The following is a 19,650-nucleotide window of genomic DNA, read 5'->3' as shown; positions in this document are numbered from 1 at the left end:
ATCTGTGTCCTAAATTTATAAGTGTGCTGAGAGGACATTTTGACTTCTGAAATGACTTAATGAGGTTGCTTCTCTTCATTCTTTGCTTTTCTTAAGCCTGCTTTTGTTTGAACATTTTAGGTCATTTATAGCAAGTACACTGACCTGGTTCCCAAAGAAGTCATGAATGCAGATGACCCAGACCTGCAAAGACCTGATGAAGAAGCCATTAAAGAGGTAACTGGGAATTGATATATATAATTATTTTAGATGACGTTTTACATCTTTATTAACTTTCAAACCACTCAATGTGTTGTTTCTTATTTCAGATAACAGAAAAGACAAGGGTAGCCTTAGAAAAATCCGTATCGCAGAAGGTTGCTGCAGCCATGCCAGTCCGAGCAGCTGATAAACTGGCTCCTGCTCAGTATATCCGGTATGAATCATGCCTGGAGGTTTTAGTTTCATGTTGGAAGTGATTGGAGTTGGGGGTCCTGGTATTCTTTCACTATCTTTAGTCGCAACTGTAAATGCAGTTTTTTGAATAATGACTTGAAGCCTATTGACTCTTTTGTGCATTCAGTTGAAAGCAGAATATTTTAAGCTATCCACTTTTAAGATATTAGCTATTATGCTATTTTAAAAACATTTTTTGTTTTTAGAAATTAACAATTACATAGAGTATGTGATGCAAACCACAATGATTATAGTTTTCCATTTTTATATAATATATAACAGTATATTGGAAATATTATATAGTATAATACTATTATAATTATTTAATATAATAGTATACTATAAATATTAATATATTAATATCATTTATATAATAGGCATCCTTATAATACTTCCAAATTTTGAGGGATTTCACTCAACTAAATCTTTATGTGGAAAGATGATTCATATATAGATATTAACGGAGAATTGAGAGCTGGTAGGACTGCTGCCATTATTCTTTCTGTTTTACAGCCTATGCTTAGTCAAAAACTACTAACTATAAGTTGCTTGCTTAGGATATTATGAGGCATTTTTTCCTCAAATAGGTGCAGACTTACAAAATAGGTGCTATTTTCTAGACCTCTTATCTGTGAAATTGAACACTGTGGCATCCATGGTTCAAAATGGACTGTGATGAATTATTTGCAAATTAATACAACTGTAGTTTACATTGTGCTTATAATTCAGAATTGCTGTTAGTTCTCTTATCTCTGTTGCTATCTGCTCTGCCTAAATTTTGTTGCAATTTTCGATTAATACTTTGTGAGAGAAATTGACAGTGTAGTCCAGTTTAGGATTGTAATAGAAGAAAGATACCTATTGAAAACTTGAACTGGTTATACCTTTAGTTTCATCTACATTCTTTAGATACACACCATCTCAACAAGGAGTGGCTTTCAACTCTGGAGCTAAACAGAGAGTTATTCGAATGGTGGAAATGCAGAAAGATCCGATGGAACCTCCAAGGTTCAAGTAAGTAGGTGGTTTCATGAGAAGGAACCACTATTCCTAAAAAGAGATATCAAAGGAGGAAAATGTATATCAACATGTAAATGGGTAAACAGATCGTGAGACATCTATACGTGGAATACTGTTGAGCAATAAAAAGGAATAAACTTTAATATGTGCAGTAAAGTGAAATGGGTGAATCTCAAAATAATTATGCTGAGTGAAAGAAGTGAGACACAAACAAGTACATACTGTATGATTCTTTTCATATAGAACTCTAGAAAATGCAAACTAGTCTACGATGACAGGAAGCAGATCAGTGGTTGCCTGCTGGGAAGGAGGGAGTATGGATAGGCGATGAGAGGAAAAAGAGGGATAGGCAAAGGGGCATGCAGAAACTTTTGGTAGTGATGGGTATCTTCACTATTTTGATTGTGATGATGGTTTCACAGGTATTTACTTGTGTCAGAAGTTAATCAGATTGTACACTTCATGTATAGTTAATTGTACATTAGTTGTACCTCAGTAAAGCTGTTTCTTAAGAAGGCAAAAATATATTGCTCGATGAAATGATGTTAATAGTGTGGAGGTGAAGTGGGTAATGATGATGACAGAGTTGGCTGTGTTTTAATAATTGTTGAAGATGAGTGGTTGTGATGAGAAAAACAACTTTTGAGGGAAACAACTTTTTTTTTCCTGAGTTGCTGCCTAGGCATTTTACAGTATGATAACCCTGCTCACACCTAGAGACTGGACATTTAGATTAAGACTTGTGTTTAGGATGCCGGTCATAAGTTCCCACTTTGCCTTTCCCAGGGAGCCTTTTAAAATATAGTTGGCCCTTTGTATCTGCAGGTTCTGCGCCCGTTGTTCCAACCAACCACAGATCAAAAATATTTGGGAGGGTTTTCCCTGGTGGTCAAGTGGTTAGTACTCTGTGCTTCCACTGCAGGGGGCACGGGCTCAGTCTCTGGTCGGGGAGCTAAGATCCCACATGCTGCGTGGCATGGCCAAAAGAATTCTTTGTAAAAAAAAATTCAGGAAAAAAAAGTCCAGAAAGTTCTCAAAAGCAAAACTTAATTTGCCACACCTACCAGAACTATTTATATAACATTTACATTGTATTAGGTATTATACGTAATCTAGAAATGATTTAAAGTATATGGGAGGGGCTTCACTGGTGGCACAGTGGTTGAGAGTCCGCCTGCCAATGCAGGGGACACGGGTTCGTGCCCCAATCTGGGAAGATCCCACATGCCGCGGAGCGGCTGGGCCCGTGAGCCATGGCCGCTGAGCCTGCGCGTCCGGATCCTGAGCTCCGCAACGGGAGAGGCCACGACAGTGAGAGGCCAGCGTACCACAAAAAAATAATAAATAAATAAATAAATAAATAAAGTATATGCGAGGATGTGTATAGGTTATATGCAGATACTACGCCACTTTTTTTTTTTTTTTCTTTTTGCTGTATGCGGGCCTCTCACTGTCGTGGCCTCTCCCGTTGCGGAGCACAGGCTCCGGACACGCAGGCTCAGCGGCCATGGCTCATGGGCCTAGCCGCTCCATGGCATGTGAGATCTTCCCAGACCCAGGCACGAACCCGTGTCTGCTAGCATTGGCAGGCGGACTCTCAACCACTGCGCCACCAAGGAAGCCCCTACGCCACTTTAATAAAGGACTTGAGCATTCACGGCTTTTGGTATCCTCAGGCGTCGAGGGACCAATCCTCCTCAGATACCAAAGGGTGACTATAACTACTTAGAGTTAAGCCCCAGGAAAAGTTAGTATCCTCTGTCCCAACTACCTTATAAGTAATAGGTATTGCTATGCTGCTCTCCATCTCCTGCTCACTTGTGGCCTAGGACAGAAGATTATCGCTTCCTCCAGTTCTTTCCTCATTCCTCACTCCTCACTTCTCGGATCTGAAAGTAATAATAAATCTTGTGACTCTACTTCAGGTGGGTGTATTAAAACTGCACCTTTAATTGAAACAACCCAATGGGTTTCACTTCCCCAGAGTGGGAGCTTGGATGCTCAGAGAGCTATCTGCGGACCCCGGGTGGGTGTCTTGTGCCCCTCATTCAGCAGGTCATAATCTGCACATTCTTAATTGAATACACCAGCTCTAGCTTCTCAACGCGTTGCTATATAATAGGTGGACATTTGTTATATACTCTCTGTTTTTGTATCTGTTTGAAGCTTTACATAATAAAAAATAAGGAGGGGAGACGACATATTAACTAAAAAGGAAAAATCTGTATCACTCTGTGGTTGTGCTTTGGTTTATCCTTCAGGATTAATAAGAAAATTCCCCGGGGACCACCTTCTCCTCCTGCACCTGTCATGCATTCTCCTAGCCGAAAGGTAATCTTTGCTCTAGTTTAAAATCTCTTTTTGTACTCATGATTACTAATTTTATAAATAACCTCGCATAGAATAAAGTCTAGATGCCTATGTAGTTACATTTCACCACACTTATGGTTTCTTTAATTTGTTTTCCAAGACCAAATAGGGACCCACTCAAGACTATAACATGCAGTTCCAGAGTGCCTATGAGAATGTATGTAAAATGTTAGTTAGTAGTTTTATTATTATTAACCTAACCCCTGCATTTAATGGAATGAAAAGGGTCTGGTATTTGACAAGAAGAATGTTATCATAGTTATAGGAAGGAAGTACCTGGGATCATTAGGTCTGTGCTTCATAGTCCAAGTGGCTTTTTTTAGATATATTTTATTACCCAACTAAAAAAACAAGTTTCTCATCTGAAAGAAGTCACATCAGTTTAAATATGTAAAAATACTAACCAGCATTTATAACTGTCAAAAATAATTTATAGATTATTTTCCATTTTTTATATTAAAGTTATTACTAGAACCCATGATATGGGAAGATAGTATATAGTGCCACCAAACAAATGGAATTAGGACCTTTGACTAAATCCATCCATATGTAGTGTATACTGAGCTGTCTTTGAAGAGAAAGATTGCACTTAGGTTTTTAGCTAGACTATAAATCTAAAAATGTCTCTTCTTCCTCTCTTTTCTCAATTCAGATGACCGTGAAGGAACAACAAGAGTGGAAGATTCCTCCCTGTATTTCAAACTGGAAAAATGCAAAGGTAATTAACTTGTCATAAAATCATAAAAGGTAATTAACTTGTCTTAGTTTTAGAACCTCCTGGAAAACACCCAGGAAGGACCTTCAGCCTGGGTACCTTTAGTTGAAACCTCAGCATCTCATTTAGCTGAAGATTTTCCAGAAGGAACACTCAACTTATGTGACTTTTCTCTTTTTATTTTAATGTAATAGAAATGTTAGTATGCCAGGCACATGAATACCATGTGGATTCTCCTAGTAAATTGTAGTTACTGGAAGCATATAGAGAAGGAAAGGGTAGAATAAAGTAACATATCAATGAAAGATAGTATTCTTTAGAAAACTCAAATTTATACCTAAAATTCTTCCTGAAAGGATTTAAACCAATTTAAATAATCATATGACAAAACAGAGTAAATGTTTGGATATATTCATTGCTTTAATTTTTAAATTACTTGTTTCTCTTTATAACAATGCAAGTATAAACTATATGTACTAATCACCAAAGCTACCAGGAGTCATGAAGAATCTGTAAAATAGTGCAGACTAAATTTCCTAATCACTGTTTCCTCTTTTCTCTCAAATAATATTTCATGATTCTGATGTTGATGGGTGAAGAAGGCTACTTTAACCCATGGTTTAAATATAAATTATTCCTTAAAGGAAGTTAGGGAATTCCCTGGTGGTCCAGTGGATAAGACGCCGCACTTTCACTGCCAAGGGCCCGGGTTCAGTCCCTGGTCGGGGAAGTAAGATCCCACAAGCTGTGCAGCGTGTCCAAAAAAAAAAAGAAGAAGTTATACACTCATCCTGAAACAAAAAGATTGTTGGGTGGTCTGGTTTGGATTGATTAATATGTATGTAACTATGGTATCTTGAGCTGACTCTGTAACACTTCCTTATATTGGGAATAAAGACCATGGACTAGAGGTCAGTATTTGGGAGTCTAGTCAGAAATCTGGAAAAATAAAGCTAAGCCTGAAAATTACATGAATGTTCAAACGTATTCCTTGAGTTGTTGAAGTAGGATGCAAAATTTCAAAACACAGAATCTTAGTTGTCTAGCAAATTTTATCTTTTTTCCATTTACTAAAACTTGCAGGGTTCCTAGAATCTGACAAGTCATGAGAACAGTATAGCAGATTAAGCTACCTATAGACACTGATTTTAGTGATTTGTTCTACCTTTGTATGGCTGTTACATTTACTTGATGAACAACTATTAACTATTTGATAGTGATTTCCTTTTATTATAACCCACAAACTTAACATGAGAATCTGTTTTCCCAGAGCGTGCACTCTGAAATCGTACTTCCCAAGTTTAAATCCTAGTTTGTCTGTTTATTAACTGTATGACCTTGGGGACGTTACCTCAGTATCCTTATTTGTGAAATGGAAATAATAATGTTACCAGTCTTACAGAATTGCTGTGAAGGTTAAATGAGGCCATGGATATAAAGTGCTTAAACAATCCTCCACACAAAGCACTCATTGTTAGCTGCTGCTGTTGTTGCTTAATTGTGAAGAAAGATGTAAGGAAAAAACTTTAAATGGTTGTCAAAATGGATATATATAAATCTAGTTTTAAAGACTCTGCAGTAGCTCTTTTGTGACCAGTGTTTTCTATCTGCCTTCACACTAGGGTTATACAATTCCATTAGATAAACGTCTGGCAGCTGATGGAAGAGGACTGCAGACAGTTCACATCAATGAAAATTTTGCAAAACTGGCCGAAGCCCTCTACATTGCTGATCGGAAGGTTGATCTGTTATAATTAAGTTGTTTAATGCTCTTGATAATTTGTAAATCCGTTCTCAGTTACCTAAGATACTGTTATTTTAGCTACACTGCTGAGTACCTGAAGAGGCTGTCACCTGTGGATGTGTTCGAGAGATGACAGGTGCTGGTTGCAGCTCTGTACCTGGTCTCAGCGTTCGTAGACTCGTACACCTTCCTCACCACTGGTGGTTCGGCTTCCTCACAACATTCCAGAATAATGATTAACTAGGCTGATCACATTTTGGGAAGATTGCCAGCTGCTCTTTTTAGGTTTCATCATTTTTCTCTCTTAAATGTAGGTGTCTCCCAAAAGGTATCAGGGAGCGGCAAATAAACATTCCGATGTGTTGAATGCTATAGAAAATGACATTCATAATATTGGCTGTCTATTAATATCATGGTATTAATATGTGTATTTGAACTTTACATACATCATGGCATGTGTATAGAACATAGAAGAGTACACCTTCTGTATCACAGTGAGCACCCTTATGGAAATTATCTCTTGCACATCTACACTAAGGCTTTATCTTTTTTTTTGAATTTTATTTATCTTGTTATACAGCAGGTTCTTATTAGTCATCCATTTTATCCACATCAGTGTATACATGTCAGTCTCAGTCTCCCAATTCATCACACACACACACACGCCACTTTTCCCCCTTGGTGTCCATACATTTCTTCTCTGCATGTGTGTCAACTTCTGCCCTGCAAACCGGTTCATCTGTACCATTTTTCTAGGTTCCACATATATGCGTTAATATACAATTTGTTTTTCTCTTTCTGACTTACTTCACTCTGTATGACAGTCTTTAGATCCATCCACATCTCTACAAATGACCCAATTTCATTCCTCTTTTATGGCTGAGTAATATTTCATTGTATATATTTACCACATCTTCTTTATCTATTCATCTGTCGATGGGTATTTAGGTTGCTTCCATGACCTGGCTATTGTAAATAGTGCTGCAGTGAACATTGAGGTGCATGTGTCTTTGAATTATGGTTTTCTATGGGTATATGCCCAGTAGTGGGATTGCTGGGTCATATGGTAATTCTATTTTTAGTTTTATAAGGAACCTCCATACTGTTCTTCATAGTGGCTGTATCAATTTACATTCCCACCAACAGTGCAAGAGGGTTCTCTTTGCTCCACACCCTCTCCAGCATTTGTTGTTTGTAGATTTTCTGATGCCCATTCTAACAGCTGTGGGGAGATACCTCATTGTAGTTTTGATTTGCATTTCTCTAATAGTTAGTCATGTTGAGCAGCTTTTGATGTGCTTCTCGGCCATCTGTATGTCTTCTTTGAAGAAATGTCTATTTAGGTCTTCTGCCCATTTTTTGATTGGGTTGCTTGTTTTTTTTAATATTGAGCTGCATGAGCTATTTATATATTTTGGAGATTAATCCTTTGTCCGTTGATTCGTTTGCAAATATTTTCCCCCATTCTGAGGGTTGTCTTTTCATCTGGTTTATGGTTTCCTTTACTGTGCAAAAGCTCTGAAGTTTCATTAGGTCCCATTTATTTTTGCTTTTATTTCCATAACTCTAGGAGGTGGATCAAAAAAGGTCTTGCTGTGATTTATGTCAAAGAGTGTTCTTCCTATGTTTTCCTCTGAGAGTTTTATAGTGTCCAGTCTTACATTTAGGTCTCTAATCCATTTTGAGTTTATTTTTGTGTATGGTGTTAGGAAGCGTTCTAATTTCATTCTTTTACATGTAGCTGTCCAGTTTTCCCAGCACCACTTATTGAAGAGACTGTCTTTTCTCCATTGTATATCCTTGCCTCCTTTGTCATAGATTAGCTGACCATAGGTGTGTGGGTTTATCTCTGGGCTTTCTATCTTGTTCCATTGATCTATGTTCCTGTTTTTGTGCCAGTACCATATTGTCTTGATTACTGTAGCTTTGTAGTATAGTCTGAAGTCAGGGAGTCTGATTCCTCCAGCTCTGTGTTTTGCCCTCAAGACTGCTTTGGGTATTCGGGGTCTTTTTTGTCTCCATACAAATTTTAAGATTTTTTGTTCTAGTTCTGTAAAAAATGCCATTGGTAATTTGATAGGGATTCCATTCAATCTGTAGATTGCTTTGGGTAGTATAGTCATTTTCACAATATTGATTCTTCCAATCCAAGAACATGGTATATCTCCATCTGTTGGTATCATCTTTAATTTCTTTCATCAGTGTCTTATAATTTTCTGCATACAGGTCTTTTGTCTCCCTAGGTAGGTTTATTCCTAGGTATTTTATTCTTTTTGTTGCAGTGGTAAATGGGAGTGTTTCTTTAATTTCACTTTCAGATTTTTCATCATTAGTTTATAGGAATGCAAGAGATTTCTGTGCATTAATTTTGTATCCTGCAACTTTACCAAATTCACTGATTAGCTCTAGTAGTTTTCTGGTAGCATCTTTAGGGTTCTCTATGTGTAGTATCATGTCATCTGCAAACAGTGACAGTTTTACTTCTTCTTTTCCAGTTTGTATTCCTTTTACTTCTTTTTCTTCTCTGATTGCTGTTGCTAGGACTTCCAAAACTAGGTTGAATAATAGTGGTGAGAGTGGACATCCTTGTCTTATTCCTGATCTTAGAGGAAATGCTTTCAGTTTTTCACCATTGAGAATGATGTTTGTTGTGGGTTTGTCGTATATGGCCTTTATTATGTTGACGTAGGTTCCCTCTATGCCCATTTTCTGGAGAGTTTTTATCATAAATGGGTGCTGAATTTTGTCAAAAGCTTTTTCTGCATCTGTTGAAATGATCATATGGTTTTTATTCTTCAGTTTGTTGATATGGTGTATCACATTGATTGATTTGTGTATGTTGAAGAATCCTTGCATCCCTGGGATAAATCCCACTTGATCATGGTGTATGATCCTTTTAATGTCTTGTTGGATTCCGTTTGCTAGTATTTTGTTGAGGAGTTTTGCATCTATATTCATCAGTGATATTGGTCTCTAATTTTCTTTTTTTGTAGTATCTGTCTGGTTTTGGTATCAGGGTGATAGTGGCCTCATAGAATGAGTTTGGGAGTGTTCCTTCCTCTGCCATTTTTTGGAAGAGTTTGAGAAGGATGGGTGTTAGCTCTTCTCTAAATGTTTGATAGAATTCACCTGTGAAGCCATCTGGTCCTGGACTTTGTTGGAAGAATTTTAATCACAGTTTCAATTTCATTACTTGTGATTGGTCTGTTCATATTTTCTGTTTCTTCCTGGTTCAGTCTTGGAAGCTTATACCTTTCTAAGAATTTGTCCATTTCTTCCAGGTTGTCCATTTTATTGTCATAGAGTTGCCTGTAGTAGTCTTTTAGGATGCTTTGTATTTCTGCGGTGTCTGTTGTAACTTCTCCTTTTTCGTTTCTAATTTTATTGATTTGAGTCCTCTCCCTCTTTTTCTTGATGAGTCTGGCTAATGGTTTATCAATTTTGTTTATCTTCTAAAAAAACCAGCTTTTAGTTTTATTGATCTTTGCTGTTGTTTTCTTTGTTTCTATTTCATTTATTTCTGCTCTGATCTTTATGATTTCTTTCCTTCTGCTAACTTTCGTTTTGTTTGTTCTTCTTTCTATGGTTCCTTTAGGTGTAAGGTTAGATTGTTTATTTGAGATTTTTCTTGTTTCTTGAGGTAGGCTTTATAGCTATAAACTTCCCTCTTAGAACTGCTTTTGCTGCATCCCATAGGTTTTGGATCGTCATTGTCATTTGTCTGTAGGTAGTGTTTGATTTCCTCTTTGATTTCTTCAGTTATCCCTTGGTTATTTAGTAATGTATTGTTTAGCCTCCACGTGTTTGTGTTTTTTAGGGGTTTTTTCCCTGTAATTCATTTCTAATCTTATAGCGTTGTGGTCAGAAAAGATGCTTGATATGATTTCAATTTTCTTATATTTACTGAGGCTGGATTTGTCACCCAAGATGTGATCTATCCTGGAGAATGTTCCGTGCGCACTTGAGAAGTGTAATCTGCTGTTTTCAGATGGAATGTCCTATAAATATCAATTAAATCTATCTGGTCTATTTTGTCATTTAAAGCTTGTGTTTTCTTATTTATTTTCATTTTGGATGATCTGTCCATTGGTGTAAGTGAGGTGTTAAAGTCCCCCACCATTATTGTGTTACTGTCGATTTCCTCTTTTATAGCTGTTAGGAGTTGCCTTATGTATTGAGGTGCTCCTATGTTGGGTGCATATATATTTATAATTGTTATATCTTCTTCTTGGATTGATCCCTTGATCATTATGTAGTGTCCTTCCTTGTCTTTTGGACATTCTTTATTTTAAAGTTTATTTTGTCTGATATGAGTATTGCTACTCCAGCTTTCTTTTGATTTCCATTTGCATGGAATATCTTTTTCCATCCCCTCACTTTCAATCTGTATGTGTCCATAGGTCTGAAGTGGGTCTCTTGTAGACAGCATATATATGGGTCTTGGTTTTCTATCCATTCAGAAAGCCTGTGTCTTTTGGTTGGCGCATTTAATCCATTTACATTTAAGGTAATTATCGATATGTATGTTCCTATGACCATTTTCTTAATTGTTTTGGGTTTGTTTCTGTAGGTCCTTTTCTTCTCTTGTTTTTCCCACTTAGAGAAGTTCCTGTAGCATTTGTTGTAGAGCTGGTCTGGTGGTGGTGAAGTCTCTTAGCTTTTGCTTGTCTGTAAAGCTTTTGATTTCTCTGTTTAATCTGAATGAGATCCTTGCTGGGTAGAGTAATCTTGGTTGTAGGTTCTTCACTTTCATCACTTTAAGTATGATCATGCCACTCCCTTCTGGCTTGTAGAGTTTCTGCTGAGAAATCAGCTGTTAACCTTATGGGAGTTCCCTTGTATGTTATTTGCCGTTTTTCCCTTGCTGCTTTCAATAATTTTTCTTTGTCTTTAATTTTTGCTAATGTGATTATTATGTGTCTCGGTGTGTTTCTCCTTGAGTTTATCCTGTATGGGACTCTTTGCACTTCCTGGACTTGGGTGGCTATTTCCTTTCCCATGTTAGGGAAGTTTTTGACTATAATCTCTTCAAATATTTTCTTGGGTCCTTTCTCTCTCTCTTCTCCTTCTGGGACCCCTGTAATGCGAATCTTGTTGCATTTAACGTTGTCCCAGAGGTCTCTTAGGCTGTCTTCATTTCTTTTCATTGTTTTTTCTTTATGCTGTTCCACAGCAGTGAATTCCACCATTCTGTCCCAGGTCACTTATCTGTTCTTCTTCCTCAGTTATTCTGCTATTGATTCGTTCTAGTGTAGTTTTCATTTCAGTTATTGTATTGTTCATCTCTGTTTGTTTGTTTTTTAATTCTTGTAGGTCTTTGTTAAACATTTCTTGCATCTTCTTGATCTTTGCCTCCATTCTTTTTCCGAGGTCCTGGATCATCTTCACTATCGTTATTCTGAATTCTTTTTGTGGAAGGTTGCCTATCTCCACTTTATTTAGTTGTTTTTCTGGGGTTTTATCTTGTTCCTTCATCTGGTACATAGCCCTCTGCATTTTCATCTTGTCTATCTTTCTGTGAATGTGGTTTTTGTTCCACAGGCTGCAGGATTGTAATTCTTCTTGCATCTGCTATCTGCCCTCTAAGGCTTTATCTTGAGTTGGTCTGATTGATTTTGAGAATATAACCAGTTCCTGTTATTGATATTGAAATTTGCTTTACTGGAATCTTGTTTAATTTTATTTTTTAGGTTGTTTCTGAGGAAACATTAGTGAAACACTGACTTACAAGATTGATTGGGGTCACTATAGTTTCAACCACTAAAACATTTCTCTGAGTGAAAAAGCTAAATTTGCAATGTTGTCTAGGGAAGTAATCTTTTTGTAGACAAGAATCTTTGTTTTAATTGGCAGTAACAAATTTGAATTCTTTATAACTTCTTTCAAGCCAGAGTTTAGTCCGGGAGTTACGTGACAGCTGTAATTCTTTATCCCCAGTAGTGTCTTATTTAACATCTGACTTTACTAACAGGCTCGTGAAGCTGTGGAAATGCGTGCTCAAGTAGAGAGAAAGATGGCTCAAAAAGAAAAGGAGAAACATGAAGAGAAACTTAGAGAAATGGCCCAGAAAGCCAGGGAGAGAAGAGCTGGGATCAAAACCCATGTGGAAAAAGGTATGACATACTCATTACTAAACTGAATTTGCATTGTTAATAATATCTATCTCATTTTAGAAAATCTCTATTGTTTTTTATTGCATACAGAAGCAGTACATACATATAAAGAAAATATAGATATTTCAGAAATAATTTAGAAGTGAAACAGTAATTTATGCCTTATTAAGCTGAAGCAGTAGAAAATAAAGAATGTGTATTTAAATGTGGGCCTCTAATATGCAAGAACACCAGAAGTTTTTAAAGTTCTGAGCAGTATACTTTTAAAAATCACATATTACTCAAATGATAGGCTTAGTGTTCTCTTATTTTAATTTTCTTGAAACTTAGAGAAATCTTATCTCCAACTGAATAATTCATCTCCCCCACATGGTAAACTGATCCAGAGTTTTTCTATCTTTTAGGCCTTTGATCATTAAATTTGCCAGTATTTTCTCTCTGGCTTTATCTAGTGGTCTACATTGGTATTTTAATTCAGGTAGAGTGAGAAGACTAATTCTAATTCAAGAAAATTATGAGGGTAGTTTTTCTTTCATTAATAAATCCTAGACTAGTGTAATTATTCATTCAGTTCATACTGAGCACCTACTGTGTGCAAGGCTCTCTTCTAGACACAGAGTTTTCTACTAGACAGGTAGTGAGCATTTTAGTGAATGTAGATAGACCAAAAAAAGTTAGTCATATAGTATATTAGAAGGTGATAATAGCTATGGAGAAAAATAAAACAGAGAAGGAGTAAAAAAGTGCCAGAAGGAGAGGGTGGTTGGAATAGGCCTCACTTCTGTGATAGTAACATTAGCACAAACACTTGAAGGAAGTAAGGAACTGAGCCATGTGGATATCTGAGGGAGGAGCATCCCAGATAGAAGGAACAGCAAGTGCAAAGGCCCTGAGTTGGGAGTATAACTGGTGTGTTCAAGGAAAAGCAGGAGGCCAGTATGGGTGGATTAGACTGAGAAAGCTAAGCAGTAGGAGATGAGGTGTCAGAGTAGTTAGGGCAAAGTGGCCAGGTCATGTATGCCTTCTAGTCGTTGTAAGAACATAGCTTTTACTTCAAGTAACAAGGGAAGCAATTTGAAGAGTTTTGAGCAGAGTGACATGATTTTGCATGTTAGAAGGCTATGGAATGGTCATTTGGAGAAGCAGGGAAACCGTTTGGAAAGCTATTGCAGTAATCCAGATGAGAGATAATAATGAGAGGTAGTGAAAACATGTTCAGTTACTGGAAGTATTTTGGAAGTAGAGCTGACAAAATTTGCTTATGGATTTGGTAGAGGAATGACAGAAAGGGAGTCAAGGATGACCTAGAAGTTTTGATCTAAATATTTGAGAAGGATTGAGTTGCCATTTACTAATATTGAGAAGACTGCAGGGGGAAGAGATTTGGGAGGGAAAGATTAAGAGTTTAGTTGTGGACATGTTAAGTTTAAAATGGAGGTGTCAAGCAGACAATTTGTCATAGGAGTCTAGAGTTCAACTGTAGGGAAGTAACTAAGGTTATAAGTAGTAATCCACTTCCTTGAATCATATATAAATGTCTTAGTGAGGCAAGATTTAAAAAGCTACCTGTTGTAACCTAGCCTCTGAAGGTCATTCAGAGTAAAACTTCCCTGTATCTAAGTTCTCTAAACTGATTAAAAAAAAAACAAAACAGAATGGTTCTTGAGAAATTAAAAATTTTAAAAATATCTTGCCAAATATTAATAAAAGCTAACGCTTATTGAGTGTTTATTATGGCAGGCACCACTCTGAGCACTTTACATATATTACCTTATATAATCCCTACAGCAACCCTATGCGGTGGTTCTGTTATTATCACTGTTTTACAGAGGAGGAGACGAAGTCTCAGAGGGGTTAAGTCATCAGCACAATTTCACATTTGCTAATCTGTTGTAGAAACAGGATTTGAATCCACACAGTCTGGCTCCAGAGCTCATGCTCTACACTGTATTCCTTCTATATCTACACGATATCCCTTCAGCCTGGAGAGGGCAGAGAAATGAAGATAGACATAAACACAATAGATACAGATCAAGGTGCAGCCAGCCCCAATGTACCATGAGCAAAAGGTTCTTTATTCGAAGTCAGTCTTTGAAAATATAAGGATAAACTTTGCATAATTCTTTTTTCCTGACATTTTATTATGAAAATTTTAAAACACATAGAAAAGTTGAAAGAATTGTACAATGAAAACCCATATCTCCACCACCTAGATTCTACAGTTAACATTTATTTAAAAACTATTAGCATTGCTAAATTTGCTTTATCACATACCTATCCAGCTCTCTCTCCATCTGTTAATCCACCATACTACTTTGATGTGTTTCATAAAGATATCAGTACACTTCATGCCTAAACACTTTAGCTGCATGCATGATTCTGGAATTCACATTCAAAAATTAAACGAATACTGTTGGATTTAAATTAATTGCAAGTAAGGTTAAAAGGGCTGAATGTGAGTACAAAGAAATTCATGGATTTTTCTGTCTAAGGTTAAAGAATATTCTCTTGTTCAAAATATTAATGGGTAATATAGTGATAAAATAATTTTCAGGGCTTCCCTGGTGGCGCAGTGGTTGAGAGTCCGCCTGCCAATGCAGGGGACACGGGTTCGTGCCCCAGTCCGGGAAGATCCCACATGCCGCGGAGCAGCTGGGCCAGTGAGCCATGGCCTCTGGGCCTGCGCATCCGGAGCCTGTGCTCCGCAATGGGAGAGGCCACAACAGTGAGAGGCCCGCATACTGAAAAAAATAATAATAATTTTCAACTGTGTCCACACAGAGGATGGGGAGGCACGTGAGAGGGATGAAATCCGGCATGACAGGCGAAAAGAGAGACAGCATGACCGGAATCTTTCCAGGGCAGCTCCAGATAAGAGGTAGGTACTATTTGAGATAAATACGAATTATGAAGAGTGGCCTCTGTGAACCTTTTAGAGAGGAGGTTTAGTGCACTAAGACCAGTTTGCTTCTCTCTCTTTCCTCTTCAGGTTGATAACTTAATAAATCAGCACTTACTTTCTTGCACTTAACTGCTTACTCTGTCTTAGCAGAAGAAGTAACTATCCGTGGAAGTTATCTTTTCTTCCATTACCTTGTAGAGTCAGCTAGAATTGAGAATGATGGGGATATAGAAAAGGGAATTGAGATCATGTTTGTGAATAGAAAGTCGTGGATATGCCTGTTCTGGTCTGTTCTTTTCCTGTTTCAAATGGTGAGACAAATTTATCATGTGCCTATTCCTCTAGACAGGAAATAAGCTTCTGTACCTTTATTGAGATCCTTTCACGTGCAGAGTACTGTACCAAGTACGGTGGGGAAGAAGAGCAGGTTTTGTAAGAAGTGAAGGTCAGCCTCTTTTCATGAGCAGTTTTACTTAAAATTCAGAAAGACAGAGCTGTCATTTGAAATTACTTAGGAAAATTGACAGAGTGCTCTTAGTAAGTACAGACTTATATAGAACAAAGGAAATACATGTATGGAGATTGGGAATAAAGTAGGGATTAGTGAAGTTTGTGGTTCACCAAAGGCCGAGGACTGAAATTGCTGAAACGTTGAAGACATGCTGTAATACAGAGGTGGAATTCTGAGTAAGGGTTAAATGCAAATGTAAAACATTTTCTTTCCAAATAAGCAGTTTTCCATGCTCTCATCCTCCTCTGAGCTGATACAATCTATTTTTTCAAGTCATATCTAAAACAGATTCCTGCTGGTGGTATTCTTTGTTGTTTAATGGCATATTTCATCTCCCTGATGAGTGAAGTCATAGGGAAGCAGAAAATCTGAATTTAGAGTTGTGTTTAAATGTACAGTGTAGGAGAGAGGAACGAAGTATGAAAGTGCACAGTTAATGACACTCTTAGTCTGAAATTCCTAAGCTGCAAAAATCAAAATGGCTCTGTGGATAAATTGAGCCCTTAAAACCAGTAATGTAACTATGAGAACTGATAACATAGAAAAGCTTTAAACTTGTGATTGTATGAAAGTTAGATTGTCTATAGAAATCATTTTAAGACCTAAGCCTCTAGTAAAATAAATGATGATGGTTACTATGGTATCACTGCGATGTAGATTGCATATATACTGAAACAGCAGGGGGATCAAGTTAATCTGAATGTCAGAAATCTTACTGAGTAATCCAGTCATTGACATGTTTACCTCAGAATTCTAATAGAATAAACTTACTAAGTGTGGTTAGGTAAAAGAACTGACTCTAGCTTATTGAAAATGATTCGTGTGATACATCTAATTTGCATCTACTCCCCCAACCCTTTATAATAGCAGATATAGACCATAGCAGTTTCATATCTCAGCATGCATTACAAGGTGATTGCTTGTATTAAAGACTTCCATATCAAGAATGATTCTTTTGAGAAAGGACAGTCTCTTCAATAAATGGTATTGGAAAAACTGGACAGCTACAGGCAAAAGAATGAAACTAGACCACTATCTTACACCATGCACAAAAATTAACTCAAAATGAATTAAGGATTTGAATGTTAAACCTTAAACCATAAAATTCCTAGAAGAAAACACAAGTAGTAATAAGCTCTTTGACATTGGTCTTAGCAATGTTTTTTGTGAATCTGACTCCAAAGGCAAAGGAATCAAAAGGAAAAAGAAATGGGACTATATTAAACTAAAAACTTTTGCACGGTGAAGGAAACCATCTTCAAAACGAAAAGGCAACCTACTGAATGGGAGAAGATACTTGCAAATCATATATCCCACAAGGGATTAATATCTAAAATATATAAAGAACTCATACAACTCAACAACAAAAACACAAACCCAATTAAATGGGCAGAGGATCTGGATAGATATTTTTGCAAAGAAGATATGCAGATGGTCAACAGGCACATGAAAAGATAATCAACATCACTAATTATTAGGGAAATGCAAATTAAAACCGCACACCTGTTAGAATGGCTGTTATCAGAAAGACAAGAAATAGCAAGCATTGGAGAGGATGTGGAGAAAAGAGAACCCTCATGCACTGTTTGTGGGAATATAAATTAGTGCAGTCAGTATGGAAAACACTATGGAGATTCCTTAAAAAATTAAGAATAGAACTACCATATGATCCAGCTATTCCACTTCTGGGCATTTTTCTGAAGAATACAAAAACACGAATTCAAAAAAGTATATGCATCCCTGTGTTCACTGCAGCATTATTTACAATAGCCAAGATGTGGAAGCCAAGTGCCCATCAACAGATGAATGGATAAAGATGATCTGGGCATGTGTGTGTACACTAGAATACAACTCAGGCATAAAAATGAAATCCTGCTATTTGTGACAACATGGATGAACCTTGAGGGTATTATGCCAAGTGAAACAAGTCAGAGAAAGAAAAATACTGTGTGATTTCACTCTTGTGAAGTCTACAAAAACAGAACAAAATGAACAAAACAAAAACAAACTCATAGATACAGAAAACAGATTGGTGGTTACCAGAGGGGAAGGGGGTTGAGGGATTGGTGAAATGGCTGAAGGTCAATTTTATGGTGATGGACAGTAACTAGACTTTTGGTGATCACTTTGTGTAGGGTATACAGATGCCGAATTATGTTGTAGTCCTGAAACTTATATAATGTTATATACCAATTTTATCTCAAGGAAAGAAGAGTCTCTTAGCAGTTCTTTTCTGCTGTCATGAAGGCTTAACTGTAAAACCCTATCTCTTATAATCATGTATCTGAAATGCCTTAAGAGCTGCCATCCTGATTATGCATTATCAAGGAATATATATATTCACAAGATGTGAATGTACATATTTACTCTGCTTCTGATATCGATTGTATTTAAGTGGAAATTCAACTTGTTTGTGAAGAATTTTCAGTTTGTGGCATGGTATTTCAAAACAGGTCGAAACTGCAGAGAAATGAAAATCGAGATATCAGCGAAGTCATTGCTCTGGGTGTGCCCAATCCTCGGACTTCCAATGAAGTTCAGTATGACCAAAGGCTCTTCAACCAATCCAAGGTACAAAGAGTCTAGAAATAGCATGTATTAGCTGTTGATGAATACCAATCCTCAGGGAAAAGGAAATTAACATACTAGTATCCTCCAATTTTAAAGACCACTACGCTAAAGCAGTCAGTTGTTAGGGAGCATCACATTTAACCTAAGAACCCAAAGCGGGTATGAACAAAAGTTAATGGACTTTGTGACTGTTCTTTAATGACCTTTTTATTTGCAGTTCAGATTATTGAAAATGTGAGCTATAAATGAGCAAGGGTTTTTACTCTTCGCAAGAATGTAATCAGATTCAACTTTTAATAAATAATAACATGTACATTTTTAACATCCTCTGTTTTTCCACAGGGTATGGACAGTGGTTTTGCAGGTGGAGAAGATGAAATTTACAATGTTTATGATCAAGCCTGGAGAGGTGGTAAAGATATGGCCCAGAATATTTACAGGCCCAGTAAAAATCTGGACAAGGACATGTATGGTGATGACCTAGAAGCCAGAATAAAGACTAACAGGTACCAAGGCAGACAGTTTAGTTTGTGTCTGCACCAGTGAAAACAAAGTAGTTCATGGTCATTTCTTTTTCCCTAGATTTGTTCCCGATAAGGAGTTTTCTGGTTCAGACCGTAGACAAAGAGGCCGAGAAGGACCAGTTCAGTTTGAGGAGGATCCTTTTGGTTTGGACAAATTTTTGGAAGAAGCCAAACAGCACGGTGGCTCTAAAAGACCCTCAGATAGCAGCCGCCCCAAGGAACATGAGCATGAAGGCAAGAAGAGGAGAAAGGAGTAGATACTTTCTTCAGAGTGAATGAACTATTATTCATAACCCTAATGATGAAAGTCATATAGGGGAACACTTTGTAAATGGCCAGGATGAAAACTAAATCTGGGTGTCAGAGCCCAGCACTACTTTTTATTATAGGAGAAAGGGGGGGATGGAAAAATTCTACTTTGAATTATTTAGTTTTTTTTAAAGAGTGGGTTGTGTTTGTGCTTTCTCCCACCTTTTGGCATTTACAGAACATACTGCCCCACACATGAAATTAAGGCCACTTCCCTTTCGAGTGACATTAGTACTTTGGGGTTAATATTTTGTCTAAGAATGACTGCTTACAAATAAAGTTAGCCCACAGTGCGTAGAAAGAAGGATGTTCACATATCGGAACTGTCCTGCCAAATGATGTTGGCCCCGGTTGTGCTCTGTTTTAATTTGGAGTGGGGAAAGTACGCTCTTGCTTGGTGCAACTATCTGTTTCCAATAAAAACATTTAGACAGAA

The 19,650-nt window shown here is 37.1% G+C and overlaps 1 protein-coding gene across 1 annotated transcript in view; it reads left to right on the top strand.

The window, feature by feature from the left end:
* Window positions 1-19,647, top strand: part of SNW1 (SNW domain containing 1) — a 40,496-nt gene extending 20,849 nt beyond the window's left edge. The window contains exons 4-14 of the mRNA XM_029238737.1: window positions 121-216; window positions 309-415; window positions 1,345-1,449; window positions 3,717-3,786; window positions 4,478-4,543; window positions 6,163-6,279; window positions 12,256-12,397; window positions 15,179-15,275; window positions 18,264-18,381; window positions 18,724-18,887; window positions 18,964-19,647. Of these exons, the coding sequence (XP_029094570.1) occupies window positions 121-216; window positions 309-415; window positions 1,345-1,449; window positions 3,717-3,786; window positions 4,478-4,543; window positions 6,163-6,279; window positions 12,256-12,397; window positions 15,179-15,275; window positions 18,264-18,381; window positions 18,724-18,887; window positions 18,964-19,162 (1,281 nt within the window). The 3' untranslated portion in view covers window positions 19,163-19,647. The remainder of the gene's footprint in view (window positions 1-120; window positions 217-308; window positions 416-1,344; window positions 1,450-3,716; window positions 3,787-4,477; window positions 4,544-6,162; window positions 6,280-12,255; window positions 12,398-15,178; window positions 15,276-18,263; window positions 18,382-18,723; window positions 18,888-18,963) is intronic.
* The last annotated feature ends 3 nt before the right edge of the window (window positions 19,648-19,650 follow it).

This window comes from Monodon monoceros, unplaced genomic scaffold (assembly GCF_005190385.1).
Source record: "Monodon monoceros isolate NGI ecotype Baffin Bay Population unplaced genomic scaffold, NGI_Narwhal_1 Super_Scaffold_21, whole genome shotgun sequence".
Lineage (NCBI taxonomy): Eukaryota > Metazoa > Chordata > Mammalia > Artiodactyla > Monodontidae > Monodon > Monodon monoceros.
This window is presented reverse-complemented; position numbering and strand designations above follow the sequence as displayed.